Source organism: Typopeltis vanoorti, chromosome 7 (genome assembly GCF_054136105.1).
Source record: "Typopeltis vanoorti isolate ZY-2024b chromosome 7, IOZ_Tvanoo_1.0, whole genome shotgun sequence".
NCBI lineage: Eukaryota > Metazoa > Arthropoda > Arachnida > Uropygi > Thelyphonidae > Typopeltis > Typopeltis vanoorti.
In genome coordinates this window covers 117,840,658-117,866,184 of record NC_143555.1, presented here as the reverse complement: position 1 = coordinate 117,866,184, position 25,527 = coordinate 117,840,658, and the positions used below count along the sequence as shown (strand labels likewise).

Below are 25,527 nucleotides of genomic sequence, written 5' to 3'. Positions count from 1 at the left end.
TTTGCAGATGATGCAAAGTTAGGATTTACTATGAAGAGTAGAGCAGATGTTGTGCCCTTACAAGAAGACTTGAATAGATTGAGTGAATGGACACAGGAGTGTGGATACCAGTTTGCTGTTGCAAAATGTAAGGTTTTAAAATTTGGAAAACAAAGATGGGATGTAGAATTTTCTCTTGGTGGGGATATATTGTTGGAGGAAACAAGTGATCTTGGGGTGATGGTGGATAAGGATCTAAAATTTAAAGAACATATTTCCAAAATTGTGAGCACAACGCAATGAATATTGATTGTTTTTTTTTACGGTATAGATGCGAACACAGATTGATAAGAAAATAACTACAGCAATACCTCTCATAGTCCAGGTAATTGTTTCCACCAATATCCCGTACTGTTTGAAACCAGATTAATCGAGGAACTAAGTACATATGAAAAATGATGATTGGTTCCAAAAAAAAATATTCTCCCTGTTTTTCAATAAATAAAACCAGATTAATAAATTCAAATCTCTTTATCAAAAAAGACGTTTTTCGTAATTCATTTTTTATTTTCTAAAAATTGCAATATTGATGTGTGCACATTTTTCTTCTTCTTTGTTTTTTTCTCTTCATACATTTCTTTGTAGCAATGAATTGCATTGTTTATCGTTCTGCGAATTGTAAGGCTACGTTCAATATCGGGATCAACTTCCATAATATGCTCTGACAGGGTTTCAACCATTCCAATAATTTTTGATAGTTGTTCAGCTGTTAATTCTCGTGCAGGCACTTCAACACAGTCGTCGTTGTCTAAGTTGTCCTCCCGCTCTTCATAAGCTCGTTGTTCATCCATGTTAATAAGTGTTTCATTATCCAATTCATTAGTGTTCAATTCAATGCACTCAATTACGTTGACGGAATCTAACTCTTTGAAACCAAGTTGCTGTCCAATTTCCACAATGTTATTGGTGACTTCAGCAAAATGAGTTTCAAAACCAATGAAATCATTTGCGCAATGTGGTATGATATGTTTCCATACTGCTCTCATATTGCTTGCCGTTAATTCATGCCAAGCTTCGGCTATATTTTCAATAATGTTTCTGATGTTGTAGCTATTCCAAAATTCCGTTAAAGTAGGTGCATTTTCTCCTGTTGTAGCTTTTATGGCTTGCGAAAAAGCCATAAAAGTTATTTCCTTCTCTGCAATGATGTTCTGTTGTAGGGCAAAAATAGTTGGTGAACCAATCTTCAAATAAAACTCTTGTGACCCATGCTTTTTTATTTGAATGCCACAACACTGGGAGATTATTTTTTGATACATTTTTAAGAGCTCTAGGATTTTCTGCACGGTACACAAGCATCGGTTTTAATTTGAAATCCCCTGCTGCATTTCCACCTAATGACAGCGTGAGACAGTCTTTTGAAATTTTATATCCAGGGCATGAATTTTCATTGACTGCTATAAAAGTGCATGACGGCAACTTTTTCCAGAATAATGCCATTTCATCAAAGTTAAATATCTGTTCATCTTTGTAGCCACCTTTTTTGTATGATTTCACTCAATTCCTTCGGATATCTTAAAGCAGCCTCTTTATCTGCACTGGCAGATTCGCCAACAATACGAACATTGTGAATACCAGTTCGTTGCTTAGAACAAAAAAAACCACCCACAACTTGTCGTAAAATTTTCACTAGTTCCTTCACTTTCGTTCTTCTATATCATCAATGGTCTTCAAGTCATTGTAAAGACTTAATGGTTGGGCTTGAATTTCCATTTGACTAAGCGGAACTCGCTTTTGAGTTGTCTTTGATCCATATGGATAATAGCTGCTCCATATTTACCCTTCGAGTGCTTCTGGTTTTAGTCACTATTTTTGATAAATAAGAAGCCATAGCCATATCTTGCGATTTGTATTGATTTTTTTTTTTTTGATAAGTTTTCGAACTGATGACTTGTCCATTCCTTTTTCATGGCCTATTTTAGCAAAGGATGCATCTTCTTCATGAAGCTTGATTATATTGAGCTTTTGTTCTAAAGTGAGCCATTTACGTTTCTTTGTGACAGAATCACTTTCACGTTTTCTTTTTGCACTCATTATGTAGTTTTTTTAAATGGGATTAAAATTAATTATCACAAATCAACTTTACTGTAGATTTGCACATCGAAAACTGATAGACACAGAAGTTAATTCAACATTAAAGTTCAGAAATGTCCACTGCTTACTCGTACTATACATAGCTTACACATTAAGACGTTGAACATAATGCCACATTTACATTCTTGTCAAGTCTAGGTACATACATATACAATGTGGAACCCCCGAAAAAATGAACTATCGTATCGCATAACTTTAAAACCGCATAAAAATAAATCTGACAAAAAGAGACTTGACTGTATAAAGGGAAAAAGCCAAACATTTATGTATAAAAAAATTATTTTGTGTACTAAATTATTTTATGTACTTTTAGATTTAAAACCGGATGTTGAATCCGGACTGATTGAAGCCGGACTATGTGAGGTATTGCTGTATTTATTAACTTAAATACTAATATTTCGCTGGTATTATATCCAGCATCTTCAAAGCACACAAACAAAGCTTGTTACAGTAGCGAGACAAATGCAATCTGGCGTAACAGTGGGACTAGTATAAGTAGTAATTGTAGCTTGCAACACAAAGACTAAAGTCCTAATTAGGCGCCATCTAAGTTAAAAAAAAAAAAAAAAACAGATATTAATTTGGTCTCAGGATGACTGTCCCCCAAATCTTTGGTAGATTTATACAGCCATACTTGTTGAGGTTTGGAGTATGTTTCAAGACTTCTGTTGATTCCAGGAACGACTTCTCTGACTGAACAATCTTTCCACACACAACACAATGAATTCTGGCAGTGATGTGGAAGAGACTGACTTGTAGGAGTAAGGAGTTTCTGGTTCCATTTTATAAGGCCTTGAGCAGGCCACATATGGACCACTATGCACAGAATTGTCACCTGATTTTCAAAGAGATGAAGAGAAATGTTGTAAAGGGTCCAGAGGCAATGGCAATTAACTAAGGTAGTTTCTGATCTCTTGAATGTTGAATATGAAGAAAGGTTGACAAGATGCATTTTAAAGTCTGATGGTTAGGAGAAAGAGTAGATGATATGATTGAGACATAGAAATTTGTAAGGGGTTATAGTATTAAGGTTGAAGAGGTTTTTCATAAAATTGTGAGAGATCTGGGAGATTGTAGGGGAACAAGAGGTCATCCCTGGAAGCCTTATAAGAAGGGTATGAGCAAGGGAGTGAGAAGCAGGTTTTTTTTGCATGGAGAGTTGGGAATGATTGGAATGCATTGCCTGGGAGCATGCTGTCTGCAGAGAATTTGAATGTGTTTAAGGCATGGCATGATGAGCTATGTGCATGACAAAGGAACCTCCTAGATGAGTCTTTGACTCCACAGGATCTTAGGATAATAATAATAATAATATTTCCATCATACATTATCCTGTGATGTCTGTCTATCAGCCATCCTATTATGCATGACAGACAAGTTTAGTGTTATATATGATATAGTACAGTGGCGCACTCAGGATTTAATCTTGGAGGGGGCTGAGCGCTCAGGATTTAACCTTTGGGGGGGGGGGCGAGTTGAGTAGATGTTTTGCGAATACACACTACACATCGCATGCGACCTATAACTGAGCATCTGCAGTGATCACTAATTCATAAGTAGCACAACATAAATAAAAAAAAATGAATTTGAATTAGGAAAAGATTTTTGGAAATTTTTCTAGTGTTTTTTCCTTTTCTTTGGGGATGCCCGGCCCCCCTTCTGGGTGCGCCACTGATATAGTATAACTGTTGGTATATTGAGGGTAATTAATAATTCTTACCAGTTTTACAGAGAATATAAGTGAGTATGTGGAATATTAGATGTTTTTTAAATCTTTCACTTCATATTTGAAATCTTGAATGAAAGAAATTATATATATATATATATATATATTTATTTATTTATTTTTAATTTAGATTTTAGAACAGAGGATAAAACATTTTGTTAGTACTGCACAAAAGATGATGCAAGATAAATATCTTGATTCATTCCATGTAGAGAAAGAAATTCAGAATCTTCAGAACAAGTGGTCATCTTTTCATATGCAAGTGAATCAGAATCGTAAACTTATTGATATTTCTCTTGAATATTTCCAACTAGTTGAAGAGGTAAGGAGTTTTAAATCATGAGAGTCAAAATTATGAAATTAAAATTGTAATTTGTACATTTTTTTGAAAATTATACAATGTATTTACTCATTACCCCTAGTTTAATTAAAATACAAGTGGTATTTTATTATGATTTGTGTGCGTGTTTGTGTGTGTGCGTGCGTGCGTGTGTGTGTGTGTGTGTGAGAGAGAGAGAGAGAGAGAGAGAGAGAGTGGGTGTGGGTGTGTATACATACAGTGCTATGGTACTGAGCTTTGAAAAAGAATCTAGAAAGTTTTTTTTCACTTGGTTATCAAGTAAATTATAATAGACAAGAAATTATAATCCTGTACCAAATGTAAGCAAATAAACTTTGTACACGCATCTGAAAGGAAGTGAACTTTACAATATTGGATACTAAGGTAATTGAAGTAACCTCTGCATTCAAATAGCTCATTTGTGAAGGTATGTCATGCTGAACTTTGCTTACTCTTGGATATATAATTAAAACAACAATATAATTTTTTATCTGTTATAATTTATTTGAAAAAAATGTTAAAATGATATCAGTGATGTTTATTATAGATATATAAATTTTTGTGCAATCAATAAAAAAAAATTTAGTTTTTTTGAACTGCATATAATCTGTTTCCCAACAATTCATAAGAACTCATTACTGCAAATTTGCCCACCCATATTCAGGCCTACACTAGAAATGCAAATATGCACTGTTAGAATAGATGCATTTTAATGAAATCTTGTAATCTGATTTTTTGAACTTTGGCAGTTGTACTTGAAATTAAGCTAATTTCAAGTACCAAAATTTTGAAAATTGTATGCAAATATATGCTTATCTCATACAAACCACACCATGTTAATAGTGTCAGAATATTTTGACTGATGTATTTGTTATTTATTTATAAATATATGCTTATCTCATACAAACCACACCATGTTAATAGTGTCAGAATATTTTGACTGATGTATTTGTTATTTATTTATCCTAAATCCTATTCATATTTTACAATGAGAAGACCTATTCTTAATTCTGGAGTAATTACTTGGAAAGATAGCTATCTGAAACAAGAAGTGACAGCACTGTGGTTAAAATATATTTGACTGCAAGGAAAATATATCAATATTGAGGTAGAAAGGTCATTAGAAATGTGGAAATGTGGAAAGGCATCTGGAGTAGATGATATTTGACCAGAAATGCTCAATTACAAGGCATTTCAGTTTTACAGTTATACATAATTCATAAGGTCTGTTTAGAAGGTCCAGATGACTGGACCTTCTAGACTTTTTGCTGCCAGGTTGGCAGCAAAACGACCCAGAGGAAGACCAAGATATAGGTGGATTGATATGGTACAAAGTGCCTTAGACGATAGAAATATAAGATCTGATAATGTTGGAGTCTTGACAAGTAACAGACTGATTTGGAGGAAAATTGTAGATAGGAAGTTAGTAATGATGTAAATTTTTCATGTAGTACTATCATATCCTGTACACCCCTTGAGGGTACATGGCAGGAATGAATTTGATGATGATGATGATGATGATGAGATGACTGGACTAGAGCTCTCAAAGTACCATCTGTTAAAAGGGAAATAATACTGAATGTGAGAATTTTTCTACTAAGTGTTCTTGGTAAGATATATATGAGTATACTTGAGTAAAGGCTAAGAAGAATTGTGGATGGAAGAGAAACTTGGAGAACAAACTGGATTCAGGTCAAATATCAATTTTCAGGATTAGTTGAGAAATTGTGAGAATATAACAGGGATTTGTACTTCAGTTTTGTAGATCTGAAAAATATAAGCCTGTTAGAAAGTGCCTAAAATACTTTTCACAATGCTGTAATTCTTATGGAGTAAATGGAACATTATAAAGAGCATTACATAATCTATATTTAAGTCAGCAGCTATAATCGAAGGAAGTAGAGTAAGATGGTCTGATGTAAAATGAGATGTCTAAACAAGGGTGCATGCTCTCTGCACTCTTATTCATCATCTATATGAATCATGTTATGAAAGGAAGTGGCATTAAATCTGATATCAGAATTTGAAATATCAAAGTTAGCTCTTTGATGCCACTTATTTTCACAATGGGATTCATAGAGATGATGAATAACACTGCAGATAGCATGGAGTCACGAGACCCATTATAGGAAGCCCACACCGAGAAAACAAAACACAGTCTGTCTTACCACCCTTGAACTCATTCACTGTTCGTGCTCTCACCACTCTATTATGCTGTGCATGTCTTGAATCTACTTCTCACCCTCTTGCTCACAACTTTCTTTTGCAACCTCCAGGGATGATCCCTTTTCCTTGCATCTTTCTCTTATTCCACCAAATGAAAGAACTCTCCAGTGTTAACCCTGTAACTACCTCTCAACATAAATATCTCAACCATATTATATTACTATTACTATTATTACCCCCAAGACCTCACGGAGTCAAAGACTCATCTGGGAGGTCCTTGTATCACACACACACACACACACACACACACACAATCTCATCATACCGTGTCTTAAACACACTCAAACTCCTTGCAGACACCACACTCTCAGGCAAGGCATTCCAATCATTCACAACTCTGCACGAAAAAAACCTGCCTCTCACTCCCTACTCACACCCTCTTTATATAGTTTCCAGGGATGACCTCTGGTTCTCCCCTGATCTCCCACTATTCTCTGTAGAACTTCTCCACCATTGATCCTATAACAACCCCTTACCAACTTGTAGGTCTCTATCATATCTCTCCCCTTCCTCCTGTCCACCAGACTCTGCAAATTACATCTTCTCAATCTTTCCTCATACTCAACATTCCAGAGGTCAGAAACTACCTTAGTCAGTTGCCTTTGGAACCTTTCCAACATCTCTTCATCCTTCTGAAAACCCGGTGACCAAATCTGTGTACAATAGTCCATGTGAGGCCTAATCAAAGCTTTATACAATGGAACAAGAATCTCCCTACTTCTACACGTCAGTGTCCTCTGCATCATTCTCAGAAGCCCGTGTGTTGTCTTCACAATTTTGGCTATGTGTTCCCTAAATTTTAGATCCTTATCTACTATCACCCCCAGATCTCTTATTTCCTCTACCTCCAACAATATATTCTCATCAAGCATAAATTCTGCATCCCATCTTTGTTTTCCAAATTTTAAAACCTTACATTTTGCAACATTGAACTCACATCCCGATTCCCGTGTCCAATCACTCACTTTATTCAAGTCTTCTTGTAAGGCCACAACATCTTCACTACTCTTTATGGTTTGTCCCAACTTTGCATCATCTGCAAACAACTGAATATCTTCATCGAAATGTCCACCAATATCATTAATATACAAGTTAAACAGTAATGGTCCTGAAACAGACCCCTGAGGCACTCCACTAGTCACTTTCCTTTTCCTGGATATCGCACCTCCATACACAACTTGTTGATACCTATCAGATAGCCAGTCTCCAATCCAATGCACTAATCTAATATCCAACCTCATCTGCTCTAGTTTGACTGTCAACTTATCATGAGGTACTCTATCAAAAGCCTTTGCAAAATCCAAGTATATTACTGTGTATCCTTCTCCTCTGTCCAAGGAAGCAGTCACTTTATTGTAATAAGTAAGTAGATTACTAAAATGTGACCTCCCTTTAGCAAATCCATGCTGTCCATCAAAAGATAATACCATTGTTGTCCACCCATCTCTGGATCCTAGTTCTCACAAGCTTCTCCAAAAACTTAACCACAACACTTGACACACAGATAGGCCTATAGTTTGATGCTTATATTGATATATATATATATCAATAAATTGAGATGATAATGATGATTTTTTCCTATAGTCCCATTGAAGGTTCTACAAAGAGACAAAGAAATTTTTCCAAGTCATTAGAGGCAGTTGAACATAAAGAAAAATGAGAAATGAACAAGAGTAGAAATAGCAGCTGTGTGTATATTAGTCCCTTATCAAAGCTATTTGGCAGAATTTCTACCTTTCATCTGCCTTTACCCTTTTCTTCTGAGTTGCTAGTTTTATCTTTGGTTATTTAGTGCATGTCATTATAGATGGTTTTCTGTCTTCAGATCTTCCCACTACTGCTAGAGTACATCAAGGTGCTGTATTTTTAATCATATTCTTCTCTTCCTCCTATACATTAATGACTATTTGTCACTAACTAATCTCAAACTACTATTGATAATTTTGCTAATGACTCTTCTGTATTTCATAAACTCTTATACTGTTCCACCATTGAGAATTCATATTTACGAATTTAGGGGCACAAAACACATGTCGAAATGATTCTTTTATTATATTATTACCAACTTTCTTCTACATGAATACAGAAAAATCATGGAAATCCAAAATCTTCCAATCCATGAAGATTGTGGATTGGAAGATCCAAAATTTTTGCATTAACAGCAAAAAATCTTGCAGAGACAAGTTTCAACATGAAGGATAAGGGAAAGAGTCCTGGTGTAACACGTCAACAGGGGTCTTCCATGAATTAGTGGATCCAACACAGATGCCTTCAGGTTTTGACCTACCTCGGAAAACTTGGTCCACCCTTAACTGAATTCGCACCAATCATGGCAGATGTGCAGACCACCTTTACAAGTGGGGCATGATTGCCTCACCCAGGTGTGACTGTGGATCACCCCCCCCCCCAGACAATTAATCATATTACAGCAGAATGTGTCCAACGTTCATACAGTGGAAACCTGTCCGACTTTATCCATGCTTCACCAAGTGCAGTTGACTGTATAATCAACTTAGACATACAGTTGTAGCCTATTCTTGAGTGTCTCTTTTATGACTATATTATGTCTTATTACTGTACATATGTCTATTAGTATGTCCATATATATTAAGAATTAATGTAATGTAACATTTCATGTGTGAGCCATACTCTAAATAAATAAATACTTATTATTAATAAAATAACAATTGACGTTTTGACCCGTGCATTGAGGTCATCATCAGAAAAATACATGTGTATATGAAAACAAGCTACATGCTCTTGCACTCTACAAAGACAAATTGAATCTACGCTGAAAGTTTAGTTTTCACTTGGTTTGACTATAATAAATTTAGTTTAATCCTTTATCCAAGTGTGAGCAAACAAAGTTTACACCTGAAAGTATCTTCAGGACTGGGGTAAGGTAGTACAACACCAGGCGACTCGTTGCTAAGGTGGACCAAGCTAACATCACTCCTATCTCAGTATCTCACATAATTCAAAACACATCTCCTTGCAGATATGTATAATGTTATGCATCAAGGGAAGGGCCACTACACAGACTAGTTTCGACCTTTATTGAGGTCTCTTCAGTGGGAGCCAGGCCCAGAAGTGGAGATACCAGGCAGAAGCAATAGCGAGGTCGTCTTTACCTATAGGAGTTGCCATTGCTTCTGCCTGGTATCTCCACTTGTGGACCTGGCTCCCACTGAAGAGACCTCAATAAAGGTCAAAACTAGTCTGTGTAGTGGCCCTTCTTCCCTTGATGTATAACATTATACATATCTGCAAGGAGATGTGTTTTGCATTATGTGAGATACTGAGATAGGAGTGATGTTAGCTTGGTCCACCTTTGCAACGAGTTGCCCGGTGTTGTGCTACCTTATCCCAGTCCTGAAGATACTTTCAGGTGCAAACTTTGTTTGCTCACACTTGGATAAAGGATTAAACTAAATTTATTATTACGAATCTACGCTGTTAATTGATCTTTTACTTAGCCTGACCTCTGGTGGTAAAGGAAAAAAAAAACACAGTAAGCCCTGTGAAAGTCCTCCTAAAGAAAAGCTTAGTCCCCTAAGCTTTTCTTCAGGTCTTGTACAGTTCAGTTGCTATACTAAGATTTTCTTAAGGGAACACCGTGAGTAGACATAAATACAAAATTAATGACGGAAAATCTCACGTAAAAAGATTTTTTAATAATGTAATTTTTGCCTGTGTGTGTCACAGGTATCTTCAGTACACGTTAAGCTGAAATTAAACAATAACTAACAATTCCAAAAAGCGCAACCTAAGTAGCTAGTGTAAGATAACTAAAAAGGTCAATAAAATTTCCTAACAACAAAAAAAAACCTATATATATATATATATATATATACACAATAAAAAGTTAGGAAAGATTAGCTGATTTGTAAAGTACTATCTCCCATAAAGGGAATAGATGTAAACCATCAGATCTGTTTAAGTTAGGAGAGTGGAGTAAAGTTTCATATGTTTCTTTATAAAGCTGTTCTATGAGGAACCGACTTTTGTGAAGGCCTCTTGTCTTTTTCCAATGTACTCTATGTCTGGTTATGATGGCATGTTCTGCAAGTCCAGACTGTTCAGGTTTAAGATACTTTACTCCACTCTCCTAACTTAAACAGATCAGATGGTTTACATCTATCCCCTTTATGGGAGATAGTACGTTACAAATCAGCTAATCTTTCCTAACTTTTTATTGTATATATATAGTTTTTTTTTTTTGTTAGGAAATTTTATTGACATTTTTAGTTATCTCACACTAGCTACTTAGGTGTAGGGATCCCAGATACAGTGGAAAAAAATACGGGGACGCATGTGACTGAGGGTGAGTTTAGTATGTGCATCCATCACATATGCCAGTCTTACAAATTTGGAAGCACCATGGTTTTGAAGCGTCAATCAGGATAGATATATAATCTATCCTGATTGGCGATCAGGATTTGCTTTCTCCATTTCCAGTTTGAATTGCTTGATTGCAAATGGAGCCGAAACATTTACAATTAACGCTTGTGTTTTTGTTTGTCCACACATAGATTTTCTATCATATAACTTACGTATTATTTTAGATGTACAATCCATTGATCGAAAACTCTGGTTGCGAAAACACGTGTGATACACGAAAGTTGTTTCTTCTGCAGCAAGATTCTTTCCCACTTCTCCCATCTGTTTCTTGGTAAAGAAATCACTGACTTTTGCACTTGTACTAGCTAGCTCGAGATGCAGATTTATGTCTTTTCATAGCAAAGAGCTGGGTAATATCAGACTCTCTGCCATGCTCGATGCTAAATAAGCCAGTACACTCCACTTTATCTGCCTCGCCCAAGTAGTAGATTTTTTTAAAAATGGAAATTGAATTTTTAAAGCATCTGTATAATCACACTTCCTTTTTGGCATTTTCAACATTCAATAAGGCCACAAGAGAATTGAAAAACCATACATTTTAACAGCAGCCGTACAGTAATTAATACTCTGCTAGCACCAACCTGTTTCTCTCGGAGCAGGCTTCTAAAATGGCTTGGGCCAAGCGGACCGTTCCGTGCTATTTGAAGCTGAGCCAATATCACGGTACACGCCAAAATGTCAATGCACATGTGCACTGTTCTAACGAACTTATTATTGTTGCAGTGTTGCCATCATTCGCCTTGAGAAAATACCAACGTGTCTACAGTTCCCTGTAATGACGGAGAACGATGTTTGTAATAGAAAAGAAATTGTAACTCATCGATTTTGTTATTCAATCTTGAACTCTAAAATACGGGACAGCTGGACGCATTAGCCAAAAACAGGACGATCCTGTATTTTATTGGATGTCTGGGAACCCTACTTAGGTGGCACTTTTTGGAATTGCCAGTTATTGTTTAATTTCAGCTTAACATGTACTGAAGATGCCTGTGACACACAGGCAAAAATTATACTATTAAAAAATCTTTTTACGTGAGATTTTCCGTCATTAATTTTGTATTTAAGATTTTCTTCTGGACTCATACAGTTCAGGTTGCTATTGAACGTTAAAAAAAAATTCACCAAGTCTTCTTGTATTGAGATATTTCTTTGGCTTGTTCTGGTTGCTATAATGGTTGCAAATGGGTCCTCCACATTCTCGGAATGGTTAGACCATCATTTTTGTTCAGATTAGGATTGTGTTTGAGCATTTCACATGCTTCTTTAAATTTCCTCTCGAACCAGGTTTTGGTGCGGTATAGGGACTTCATACCTTTTCAAACACTTCTGTGGTATGTCTGGGGTGCATGGTCTAAAGCCAGTTTTTCAAAAATGGAGGTATTTAATGTGTCGTTTGTGTTCGTCCTTCCTAATTGGGATGGTTCGTCCCGTTTCCCCCCTACGTATGGTAGGTTACATGTGTATTGTATTTTGTAAATCCATGGGTGGGCTAGGTGTGGAAGAAGAAGATCTTTGGAAGAACTGAGTAGGTGTCTTAATTTTGTCGGGGGTTTAAAGGTGGTTTTGATGTTGGATCTGTGTAGTGTTCTGTCTGTTTTTTTCTGTGTGTGTGTGTGTGTGGGTGGGTGGGTGGGTGGGTGGGTTTGCTTCCCTCAAGCTGTCTCTCCTTCTCAGGAGAGACAGCCTGAGAGAAACAAGTGTGTCTAGGAAAGGAAGAGTGTTGTTTTATTGTTTCAGTGGTGAATTGGATACATTTGTGTTGTTTGTTCAGGTGACTAAGGAATGTATTTAGTGCTATGGGACCCAATGGCAAAAATATCATCAACCTATCTGAGCCAAATTTTGGGCTTTAGGCATGCGGACTCTAGAGCTCGTTGCTCAAAGTCTTCCATATAAAAGTTAGCTATTGTGGGAAAGCTGTGAGCCCATGGCTGTACCTTCTTTTTGAAGGTAAAAATTGTTTTGCCACATGAAATATCTGGAGCGGAGTACATGGGCAAAGAGGACTGTGATGTTGTGTGGAAATATATTCTGTAGGAGTACAATAGTATCATTGATCGCGACGTTGGTGAAAAGGGCAGTTATGTCAAAGCTGACTAATTAATCTTGGTCGTTAAGTGTAATGTTTTTAATTTTGCTTATGAAATGTTGTGTATTTTTTATGTAGGAAGGGGAATGACCTACCAATTCCTTGAGTGTAGCCGCTAATTTTTTGGCTAAGTGGTAATTCGGGCTGTCGATTCCTTCAGCAATCAGATGTGGTGTGTTTGTTTTGTGTATTTTTGGCAGGCTGTAAATTCTTGGCATGCGGGCATAATGAGGTATTTGTTTTTTGGTAGTTTCTTCTGGCCATCTGTTAATGGATTTAATTAATTCAGTTGTTTTCTTTTTAATGCAATTTGTGGGGTTGTAGTTTACCATTTGGTAAGTGTTGTGGTCTGATCTAAAACAACAGTAGCATTCCCCTTATCTGCTTTTGTGATTATAATGTCCTTGTTATTTTTGAGGGATTTGATTTTCCATTTTGTTTAGGTTGCTGTTTAGTATTTTGTTTGAGTTTAGTATGCATGATGTTTCCATACGTATTTTGTCAGCTAGATTGGCTAGGAGGGATCTTCGACCTCGCTCGATATGATAAATGATATCCTGTTTACTGACCTTGGCACAATGGCATAGTTTATGCCTTTTTCCAGTAGCGAGAGTTCACCTTGGGTGAGGTTGTAGTTTGATTTGTTAATAACCAGGCCGTGGTCCGATGGTGGTTGGTTGGTCCTAACTTCGGTTGTGGGTGATTGGCTGCTCCTTGTGATGTTGGTTTGTGATTAGCTGCTTTTTTGTTGTTTTTTTTTGTTTTTTTTAACATTCAATAGCAACTTGAACTGTATAAGTCCAGAAGAAAATCTTAGTATAGCAACTGAACTGTACAAGACCTGAAGAAAAGCTTAGTACTGGAGGACTTTAGCAGGGTTTATTGTGGTTTTTTTTTACCACTAGAGGTTAGGCTAAGTAAAAGATCAATTAACAGCGTAGATTCAATTTACCTTTGTAGAGTGCAAGAGCGTGTAGCTTGTTTTCATATACACACATATTTTTCTGATGATGACCACAATATAGGGGTCGAAATGTCAATTGTTATTTTATTAATAATAAGTAAAATAATAATTTCAACTAATGTGTTTTGTGTCCCTAAATTCGTAAATATTGATGCTGATCACTCTGTAACCTTAAAAGAAAAAGTCAACCATTGAGAACTTTAAGGTCGTCCATAACCAGTGTTTTCAATGCTCTTCTTGCGTTTCCATTTTCCTAATGCCTACCACCAGAATGTAGTTTTATCTTACTTTTCATAAGAATAGTCCCATTTCACTTCTCTTTAATTTTGATAATCTTCAGAATTCCACTGGAGATCAGGTTTCTCTTATTAAACTGACTCACTATCAAACACATCACTCTCACCTCCTCTACCTCCAAAACTTAGTGTCCCGTTCTGCATGATACACTACTTTTCACCTGCATCCTTCAACCCACACTTCATGTATGCTCTTACTCTTTAATTAACTACTCCCCAGAACTTAGTCATGGATGTAAGTAAACATAAATGATTTTGACACTTGTGGTTTAAAAAAAAAAAAAAAAACCTCTAACCAAAAAAACTTAGAATTAAAACCTGTTATAAACCTAGAATCCTCTGTTTTTGATCTACTCTGGTTCAAAATATTCATGCCACACTCTTTGCAAAATTTTATTTGCTCTCTTTATAGCCTTCCATCTTCTGATTACTACTCTGATCTCTTTTATTATTTATCTCCACTTGATTTTCTGTAGTCGGGGGGGGGGGGGTCGTCCTTTCTTAGGGACTTGATTGTTCACAACTCAAACTGACTTCCCTTCTCTAGTTCCAAATATCAGGAATAAATGCTGAACTATTTGCTATCAGTAGTGATCATTCACAAATTGTCCATCCATCGCTCTAAAAATATTAGATAATCCTCTCAATCTTGTGTCCTTGTACACTACATTATCAATGACCTCAGTTTATTGACTTCAGTGATTTCTACTTGGGATAATTACTGTTTTTGTTCTTCTGATTCAAACACTTGCTGAAACTGAATCAATAAAATAGTACATAATTCTTACTGGTTATTAAGCATGCTAGCCTTGGTGGATCAAGAAAAAAATTTCCATATTCTAAGTAATTTGAAACCCGTACTCTGGTTTCATACTCAACTTAAACTGCAACAGCTGCAAAAAAGAAATCAGCAAATCCAAATCAGAATCTGAAATGGCCAAGTGAGTGCACAAAAAAATGCTTCAAATGAAAGTTGAGCCTTCTCTTTCCTTACCAAAGGCCATTAGATACAACTTTTGTCCATCTGTGTTTCATTTCTTTCAATCCTGTAATAATATCACCTAAGGTGGTTGACATCCTGGCATTTCTTCTCCTCCAGCTCTTACATAGATAATCATGATAATGTACCTCATAATGATTAGTTCACTGATTCTTCATCTGGTATTTTATTATTATTATTACCCAAGACCCCCATGGAATCAAAGACTCATCTAGGAGGTCCTTTTATCACACACACAGCTCATCATACCGTGCTTTAAACACACTCAAATTCTCTGCAGATACCACACTCTCAGGCAAGGCATTCCAATCATTCACAACTCTGCATGAAAAAAACCTGCTTCTCACTTCCTTACTCACACCCTCTTTATACAGTTTCCAGGGATGACCTCTGGTTCTTCTCCAATCTCCCACTATTTTCTGTAGAACTTCTCCAGCATTGATCCTATAACAACCCCTTACTAACTTGTAGGTCTCTATCATATCTCCCCTCTTCCTCCTGTCTACCAGACTCTGCAAATTACATCTTCTGACTCTTTCTTCATACTCGATATTCCAGAGATTAGAAACTACCTTAGTCAGTTGCCTTTGGACCCTTTCCAACATCTCTTCATCCTTCTGAAAACCAGGTGACCAAATCTGTGTACAATAGTCCATGTGAGGCCTAATCAAAGCTTTATACAATGGAACAAGAATCTCCCTACTTCTATAAGGCAGTGTCCTCTGCATCATTCCCAGAAGCCTTTGTGTTGTCTTCACAATTTAACTGTGTGTCCCCTAAATTTCAGATCCTTATCCACTATCACCCCCATATCTCTTATTTACTTCACCTCTGACAATATATCCTCACGAAGCATAAATTCTGCATCCCATCTTTGTTTTCCAAATTTTAAAACCTTACGTTTTGCAACATTGAACTCACATCGCCATTTCCATGCCCAATCACTCAATTTATTCAAGTCTTCATCTAAGGCCACAACATCCTCTCTACTCTTCATGGTTCATCCCAACTTTGCATCATCTGCGAACAACTGAATATCTTCATCCAAATCTTGGCCAATATCATTAATATACAAGTTAAACTGCGATGGTCCTAAAACAGACCCCTGAGGCACACCACTAGTAAGTTTCTTTTCATGGATATTGCTCCCCCATACACATCTTGTTGTTACCTATCAAATAGCCAGTCTCCAATCCAATGCACCAATCTGATATTCAACCCCATCCACTCCAGTTTGACTATCAACTTATCATGCGGTAATCTATCAAAAGCCTTTGTGAAATCTAAGTATAGGTATAATATATGTATAATCTAAATCTAAGTATTTTGTTAGAAAACCATCTGATGCTATTTTTCCAGTTGTGCTTCAGAATTAAGTGCTATCCTGTATAATTTATACACTCTTTCATACTCATCCAGTATCATACAGCATGAATTTCATTCTCATATTCTTGTTCAATCCTTTAAGTGTAATCAAACAAAGTTTGTGTATGAAGTATGTTCACTACCATGCAACTTGTATACAAGGGACTATTGACTTTGCATTTATTGCCTCAGTATCCCATAATGTAAAGCATACTTCTAAGCCTATATTCAATCCATTTCCTAAGAAGGGAGATAAAATTCAGCCTTCACCATAATATCCTGTTGCCCTTGCCTCATTTCTCTCGGAAATAATAATGCAGAACATCATGAGCACTTAACTTCTTTACTATCTGGAGGTCCTCCTCTTGCCACTCTTGATCTACAGCAAATCTCCTTGCCAACATATTTTTGCTCCAACTGTGGGAAGGTTTAGAGAACAAGTGATTACTGTTAAAATTTACAGGACATTTCATCTGGTCTGATCTGGTTATATTTCATCTAAAGGCTATCAATGTTTGGTCTACTGTTTACAGTTTGATTGCCAGTTTCCACTCTGGTCATTTATTATGTGTCATGCTAGATAGCTTCCTTTCTTCAATATTTCCCACAGATGCCAGAATGCTTCATAGTGCATTAACCCATGCTCTTTTTCCTTTTCTCTCAAATTGATCCAAAATCCTATTCATAATTTTGCTGACAATAGCACATACCATGTCTCTTTTGACAAACATTGCAGCAGTCAAATAATAGTTAATCAAGGTGATGCGGAGAGCTTGCAGGATGATTTAAATAGGCTGTCAGTATGAGCAAAAGATAATGGGTTTCAGTTTAATGTCTAAATCAATGTTTAACATTGATGGCACTGTCATCATCATCATCATCATCATCATCAACAACCATGGGTCCAATGCCCATAGGTGTCTACTGCCATCTCGATATGATTCTTCCATTGCATTCTATTTTGTGCAAGATGACTCAGTTTGTGTATAGAGTTTCCCCACCATTTGACGATGTCATCGTCCCATTCTCTGTTTGGTCTTCCTCTTTTGTTCTTTCCTTCAATCATTCCAAACAGCAATGTTTTTAATTTTCTCTCATCATTCATTCTACATATATGGCCAAATAGATGTAGTTTCCTTTTGATTATTTTCTGGATCAGGTTTTCTTTTGGTTGTATTCGTCTGTAAATTTCCTCATTGTTCACTTTCTGCATCCAGCTTATTCTCAAGATCTTTCTATAGCACTTCCTCTCAAATGCCGATATCCTCCTTTCAGATTCTCTCAGGAGTGCCCAATCCTCGCATCCATAGAGCATGATGCTGAAGATACAGGTTTCTACAATACGCAGTTTAGTTTGCATCTTTATAGCTCGGCTCCTCCATATTTTGTCCATGGCTTTTAAAATAGTTGTTGCTCTGGCTATTCTAATTTTTATATCTTTTTTGGGTCCAAGTCATGCATCATGTGGCATCCAAGATATGTGAAGTGTTTCACATTTTCCAGTTGAAATCTGTCAATCATAACTCTGTTCAGTAACTCCTGTTGTCTGAATACCATTGTTTTAGTTTTTTCAAAGTTGACATTTAGTCCATATCTTTTTCCTTCTGTGTATAGTGTTTGCAATGTCTGTTCCAGCCTTGCTGCATCTTCTTCAATCAGGACGATGTTATCTGCAAAGCAGAGGTAGTTTATTCTCATGCCATTTATTGAAATGCCTTTACCTTCTTCTTTAATCTTATCTAGTGTTCTTCCCAGATGCGATGAAGATGATTGGTGATATTGGGTCCCCTTGTCTTGTGTCTTGACTAGTGGCAAACCAATCTCCAGTCTCACCTGCTATTCTGATGTCACTGTACTAAAGGAAATAGATGAAGCTAGAGATTTATGGGTGGTGGTAGTAGACAGAGAGTTCAGTTTTAGAGGACATATTGCTAAGGTTGCTAAGGTAGATTACCCATAAAATTACTTGGCTATTGAAGAATACATTAAAGTAGAGATAAGGAAGTTGTCATTCCTCTTTATAAGGCCTTAATACGTCCACATCTGGATTATTGTGCTGAAGTCTAGTCCCCTGGGTTTCTTGGGGATGAGGAAGCAGTTGAGAGGATTCAGAGGCAAATGACCAAGATGATGAGTTTTCTATAGAATGTTCCCTATGAGGATAGAGTGGGGATTTTGGGATTGCAGAAGTTGGTTGATAGGAGAAAAATAGGGGATGTGATAGAAGCATTTAAGTTGCTTAAAGGATTTTATAGGATTGATAGTCCATGCAGTTAGCCTAGTGGCTATGCACTTCGCAACCATATGCCTGGGGAAGGAGTATCCTGGGTTCGATTCCCGTCGCTGACGTGAGGAACTTAAGGATCTTCCTCAACCATAGCCAAGTTAGCCGGACTTGGGCAGGGTTTCCCCCCCCAGTTTATCTGGGGTTTTTCATCCCACAAGCAGGCAAACTGGCCCTGTGAACACACGGATCTACAGCCATAAATACTTAACCCCTCCATGAGGGGGCTCAACTCACCCCAATAGGGATGGGGGAGAAAAGGGAGGAAACTCCATATGAATAAATAAATAAATAAATAGGATTGATGCAGGGGAAATGTCTTGTAGAGTTGTGAATAAGTGGAATGGGTTGCCAGAGTCAGTTGAGATTGTTTTGTCTGTTAATGGGTTCAAGGAGAGGTATGATAGATTGTGTGGATTGGGTCTTCCATGATGAATCTTCAGACTCCATGGAGTTGCCCATATAATAATAATAATAATAATAATAATAATAATCCCAAGCTTTTTGATTCTCCATAACCAAATACTTTAAAAACTGATCCTACACATGTTTCAGTGGTTAGTGAGCACAATCTTGTCAACTTTCATGATACCAAAAAACTGCCCCATCTTATTTCATGCAAAACAGCTCACTCTCCATCTACTCTTCTCCTCTGATAAAATCCATCTCTCTCTCTCTCTCTCTCTCTCTCTCCTCTTAGCTAACTTGCATCTTCATCCTTTCCTGCCACTAGTACTCCTATACCTCCAAAAACTATGTTTTTTTTCCACTGAAGACTCCTAGATTATTATTATTATTATTATTATTATTATTATTATTATTATGTGACACCTCCAAGGAGTCCCATCAAGGGAGGGCACCTACTCTACAACTGTCTGCTACTACTACTACTGCACTAATGGCATCTACCGCTCACCATCACCACTAGTATTTCACATACAATCACAACCATCCATTCCTACAGTGGGATTTGATCCTGCAGCCTTTTGTCTGGAGAGCAGATACGCTAATCACTTGGCCAACACCAGGCTGGCATCTTGCATTTAGGATGCTGGCACACCAAAATCCTTCCTATAAATGCTTCATACCATTCAGAAGAGGATAGTCTACAGAACAGATGACTGCTTTTTTATGTACTCCAATCACATCGTCTTATGTCATTTCTAATAGAGTGAATATGTAGAGCATTTACAAGGGCTAGGATATGATGATCCTTTATTAGAACTTTACAAAGAAACATGCATTAATCAGTCTCATTTGGAAGTGGCAAGGTTTTTCCATTCTGGAAAATCTGTTTTTTTACCCGACAAAACCAGATTTTCCATTCTGGAAAATCTGGTTTGAGAAAACTCACAGTTACTAGATTTTATGGCATGATGGCTTCAGTTGTAATTATAAAAATCAGAGGTAGATGAAAAACAAGTTCAAGGAATGTGTCTAACTGGTTTAGTAAGTGAAGTTGACCAGCAGCTGCATGCATGTTTTTATACACTTTCAGGAAAAAAAAGGAATATAGTTAGATTTACATAGAACCTCCATAAAAACAGCTGTAGAAAAGATATTTATACATTTTTTTTTACAAAACAGATTATAATAATAAAGTTTTTATAATGAAGTTTTTATAATTTTTTTTATAATGTGGTTTATAATGGCGTATAACTGAGAGGAAACCTCCATATAGCCTTTAAAGGAATGCAGAAAACCAACCAGGGCTTCTGACTAATGTCCAATCCTCACCTTCTCGTGGTGCACCCTGTTGGGTATCTACCTGGATACTGAACGAACGAGGATGGGCTGGCAATTTGGGATTTAGCCGAACAAATTGTATTCTTATTGGTTAAACCAAAATAAAAAAATGATGGTACAACATGACAAAATTTCATGCCGGCTGGGGCTTCGCCCAGTTGTTTTCACCAGGGAACCAGGACGAACAGCAAAAAGTCAGCTACTGGAACAAATCTGAAAGCACACCCAAACTCAACATCACCAGGTTTCTTATGTTGATCGGTACTATCAACATAAGAAGCCTGAATGGCAAAGAAATGGAGCTAGCTGAAGAATTAGATAAGTACCAGATTGACATAATAGGGGTAACCAAAACAAAAAAAAGACAAAAACTGGTGAGATCTTTCTGAGCAAAAAATACAAAATGTTATATTCAGGCAATGACAATCAAGGAAAAGAAGGAATAGCCATAGTATTCAACACAAAATATGAGGCTAATCTTCTTGAATGGCAGGCAGTCTCAAGTAGAGTGATGTGGGCAAATATCAGAATGGGGAACTGGACAATGAGACTTATTTGTGCCTATGGTCCCACAGAAGTTTCTGCTAAGGTTGTAGTGGAGGAATTTTTTGATGCTTTAGAAAAAGCAACTGACACAATGAAAAAGGAAAAGTTGGTCCTTGTTGGGATCTGAATAGCAGAGTAGGAAATGATTGTCAGACATACAAAAATATTTTGAGAAAATTTGGAGAAAAGAGCAAAGCTAATAATAATGGCAAATACCTGTTGGATTTCTGCTCAGGACATGGACTGGTTCATGGTATGGTCACTTGAACAGAATGGGCAAGGAAAGATTAGCAAAACAAGTGTTCTCTGCCAGGTTGGCAGGAAAACGACCCAAAGGAAGACCAAAATATAGGTGGATTGATATGGTACAATGTGCCTCAGACGATAAAAATATAAGATCTGTTAATGATAATATTGGAGTCTTGACAAGTAATAGACTGATTTGGAGGAAAATTGTAGATAGGAAGTTAGTAATGATGTAAATTTTTCATGTAATACTATTATATCCTGTACACCCATTGAGGGTACATGTCAGGAATTTGATGATTATGATGATGATGATGATGGTTTTTATAATTAAAGTTGTTAGGATTAAAATGGATGTGTAGTCTTATTAAGCAGGAAATTCATAAGAAATGGGTGATGTGGCAGGAATACCATGTGCCTGAGAGTAATGTCCTTTATGAAAATTATAATTATAAGCAGCATGCTAGAATGGTCACAACTGTTGAAAGGAAAGCTAAGTCTGAGTATGAAAAGAAACTGTCTCTGCAAGCTAAGGACAACCAACAAGAATTCTATCGATATGCTGCAAGTAAAAGAAAGAATGAATATGAAAGAATAACTCTGCTGAATGCAGATGATGCGAGGGGGGGGTGACAGATGCAGAAGAGGTTGTACAACTAATGAGTGCCCATTTTGCTAAGAGCTATCAGCCTGGTGTATGCAACATTGAGTTTACTTCTACCTCTTTACTGAATGTGAAGAGGAGGTATTAAAGCTTTGCACAAACTGAATAAGAATTCATTGATAGGGACTGATGGGATATCAGCACAAGTGCTAAAAGAGCATTCAGCTGAACTGGCTACTCCTTTTACCAGTATATATAATTTGATTCTCAGAACAGGGAATATTTCGCAGGAATGGAAAGAATGTATGGCAATCCATTGCGCAAGGGTGATGCAAAGACCGATGTATAATTATCAACCAATCAGTATCTCAGGAGTGATGGTGAAGATTTTGGAAAAATTGGTTAGGGCTCTCATTCAAAAATGGGTTGTTGTATCGGAAATAACTGGCCCACTATCAGTCAGCCATTTATTTCGGACCCAACATGAGAAGAAATTGACTTACGATAAAAACATGCTTATACTCTCAAGAGCAGGGGGTAAAGAAATAATAAATGAATTGTAATCAAAGAGGGTATATCAGTTTATTTAGTAAGATTGCTACAAAATAATCCAAATTGTATTCTAAAATCATGCCCAGTATGGGAAAATTATGTTAAAGAAATCAGAATCATATGTCAACCAATCAACGGAAGGTCAAATCACTATGTAAGAGTCCACAGTGACACAGCAGAAAAACCTTATAGCCCTCTGGTAATCTCAACTGTAACAGTTTCGTCAAGAGGGGCATGGAGAAAAGAATGTTACATCATCAATACCTGATGAATCAGGGATAGTTAAGTAGGTGATGAAAGTAATGAGAGAGGGCACTCACAGATGAAATATAAGGAGCTGCGCACGCTTTAAACACTCTCTCATGTTCCTGTATTTCCTATGTTCTTGTTCGAGAGCCGTGAAGGCTGAGGAAGCTTGTCTCTGGTATCTAGCAACATTCCACGTTGCTGTGGGATCCTATATGCACAAGATATCCGACAGAACATTGGCAGATCAGCAGACAGAGCCATTGGTAAATCTACTACCAATGTGAGGATGGCAAAGGAGATCCTTCGAGGAGAAAAGAAAGCAACAGACAACGGGGCGACAAGAGACTCTTGCCACATCCGAAGAAAACCCGGGACTAAAATTAAGGAACCAACTTCACTAAGGAAATAGCCGGTAAGGAGTAGAACGTTTATTTTATATATAACAAGTCATATAGAAAGAGGAGAGAACTTTGAGCATAGCCCTGCTCGAGCCATCTAAGTGATCCGTTTGGACTAATTGTCTGTGATAAGACCTTCCTATGTTAGTTTAATCCCTCATGTAAGAGAGACATTGTAGCAGAACAGTTATTAAATGATTCAGTATATGTGATAGTGTGTGAAGGCTCCGTTCCTTACAGAGAGCCTACAACTTATATAAGTTTTACAGGGAAGAGTTTAGTCCTCTGACTGAAACAGTGACTGTTAATTGAGTGAATATTTCATGTACATTTTGCTAAGGTGATAATATTTAAGAATTGCATAACCATGAGAGCATCACTTAATCCTAATGCAAGATACAAAAATAAGGATAGATTAGTAGTATTTTATGTTATCATTGGCAATTTTACTAGAATTTTATGTAGTATTGTTTGCTTTTTGTTTCTTGGTGTGTCTGTGCGATTTTTGTGTGTTTTTTGTGTTATTTTAATTATTATTTTTAAGATAAGATAGCATACATATGGCACCGATAAAAAAAAAATGGCGGCCAGGTCACCATGTTTGTTTAAGAGTTTATGCAATGTGCTGTCTGTGAGATGTATGCTTTGCGAAGAGCATTAGGAGTCAAGTCTGGTTAGATGGTGATAGTGGAGTTAATATGTGCAGAAAGTGTAAGGGGAATGAGGATCTCAAGCATGTTTCGGGTGGCGAGAGTGATATCGTTAAAGATAGTCAGAATATAGAAAATAGCAATGTGATAAGGAATTGCGAGGTAGTACCAGATAGGTGTGAGAGCGTCGTTGAAAGTGTAAATGAAGGTAGAAATACAGAACGAATGGATGATTTAATTGATAATGAAAATGGTGAGATAGATCCAAGTAGTGAAATCGCACGGTTGAGCGGAGCAATACACAGAGCAAAACGGCAACTGGAGCGTATGGAAAAATGTGTGCTGAACGTACCGACTAATAAATGGTGAAAGTCTGTTACGAAAAATAATAGAATGTTTGTAAACGTAAATAAAAAATGAAAGAGCGAGTGCTGTATGGAGATTCGCTATTAAGAGGTGTGATAGTTCAGAGTTTGATGAAATCGTACCAGCTGGGTGCGAACATAAAGGACGTCAGCAAATCTATTCAAGTGCAAAAATAGAGGGTGAAAGAGATGATAATCGTGGCAGGAACAAATGATTTGAAAGAAGACAAGCTGGAAATGATAGAGGATGTGAGGGAATTACTTGAGGTAGCAAAAGAGAAGAGTGTGAGATTTAGGATGGTGAGTATTTTGCTGCGGTATGACAGTGAAGTGTTTAGAAGGAGGGCCATAATTGCCAATGACTTTATGCATGGAGAGTGGTGTGGAATTTGTGGATGTGTGGAGTGAGTTCGATGGGCGAAAGGATTTATATAAGATGGATGGGTTACATTTGAATGGATTTGGTGTACGGCGGCTTGAAAAAAGTGTTGATGAATGAAGTGGAAGTGGATGTACAAACTCTGGGAAACTAGATTTATTAAGGGGTGGGGGGTGAGTAGATATGCAGACTTTAGGGAGGCAGTTGAGTGTATGAATGAGTATAATATGCCCGAGTGAGTACGAAGGACAACAGATCAGAATGGGATAGTTAGTATAAGGCACCAAAGTAGGGATGGGACTAATGGGCTTCTGCAATTCATGTACACTAATGCGAGGAGTATTATGAACAAGAAGGAAGAGTTTTTGGCCTTGGTTGGCACTTCCAGGCCACAGGTTGTTGGTATTAGTGAAACATGGCTGACAGAAGATGATAAAGCTAGTGAGATTAAATGCGACGGGTATAGCATGTTCAGGAATGACAGGGAGAATTAAAAAAAAGGGGGGGGAGTGTTATTGATGGTAGCTGATGAGTTGCAGCCAAGGAGTATAGAAGTTGAACTGCAGGATAGAGAAAAGGGCACATTTGAGGCTATTTGGTGTGAGATAGAGTCTAGCAGAACAAAATATACAATTAGGTGCTGCTATAGACCAGGTGATGGAATAGATGGTGGGGATAGTATGCATAGTCAAATAGAAGAAATGAGTGGAAGGAGGGTAATTATTATGGGTGATTTCAATTATGGTAACATTGACTGGAAAGAGGAGAGGGCACATGGGAGTTTTATGTGGTTATCAAGGGACAACTATCTGTGACAGCATGTGGTGGAAAATACCAGGGGACAGAGAGTGCTTGACCTAGTAATTGCATCTGAGAATGTGGCTGTAACGAACATGACCATGTTGCCACCAATTGGTGAGAGTGATCATAAGGTCATGACTTGGGAGGTCGCTAAAGGAGTGGAATTT

At 37.1% G+C, this 25,527-nt stretch overlaps 1 protein-coding gene across 3 annotated transcripts in view; it reads left to right on the top strand.

Moving 5' to 3' along the window:
* Nucleotides 1–25,527, top strand: part of LOC150104992 (uncharacterized) — a 768,027-nt gene that overhangs the window by 332,897 nt on the left and 409,603 nt on the right. For all 3 annotated transcript variants that reach the window (XM_090395452.1, XM_090395451.1, XM_090395453.1), the window contains exon 19: nucleotides 3,990–4,181. In XM_090395452.1, coding sequence (XP_090251578.1) covers nucleotides 3,990–4,181 — 192 coding nt within the window. The remainder of the gene's footprint in view (nucleotides 1–3,989; nucleotides 4,182–25,527) is intronic.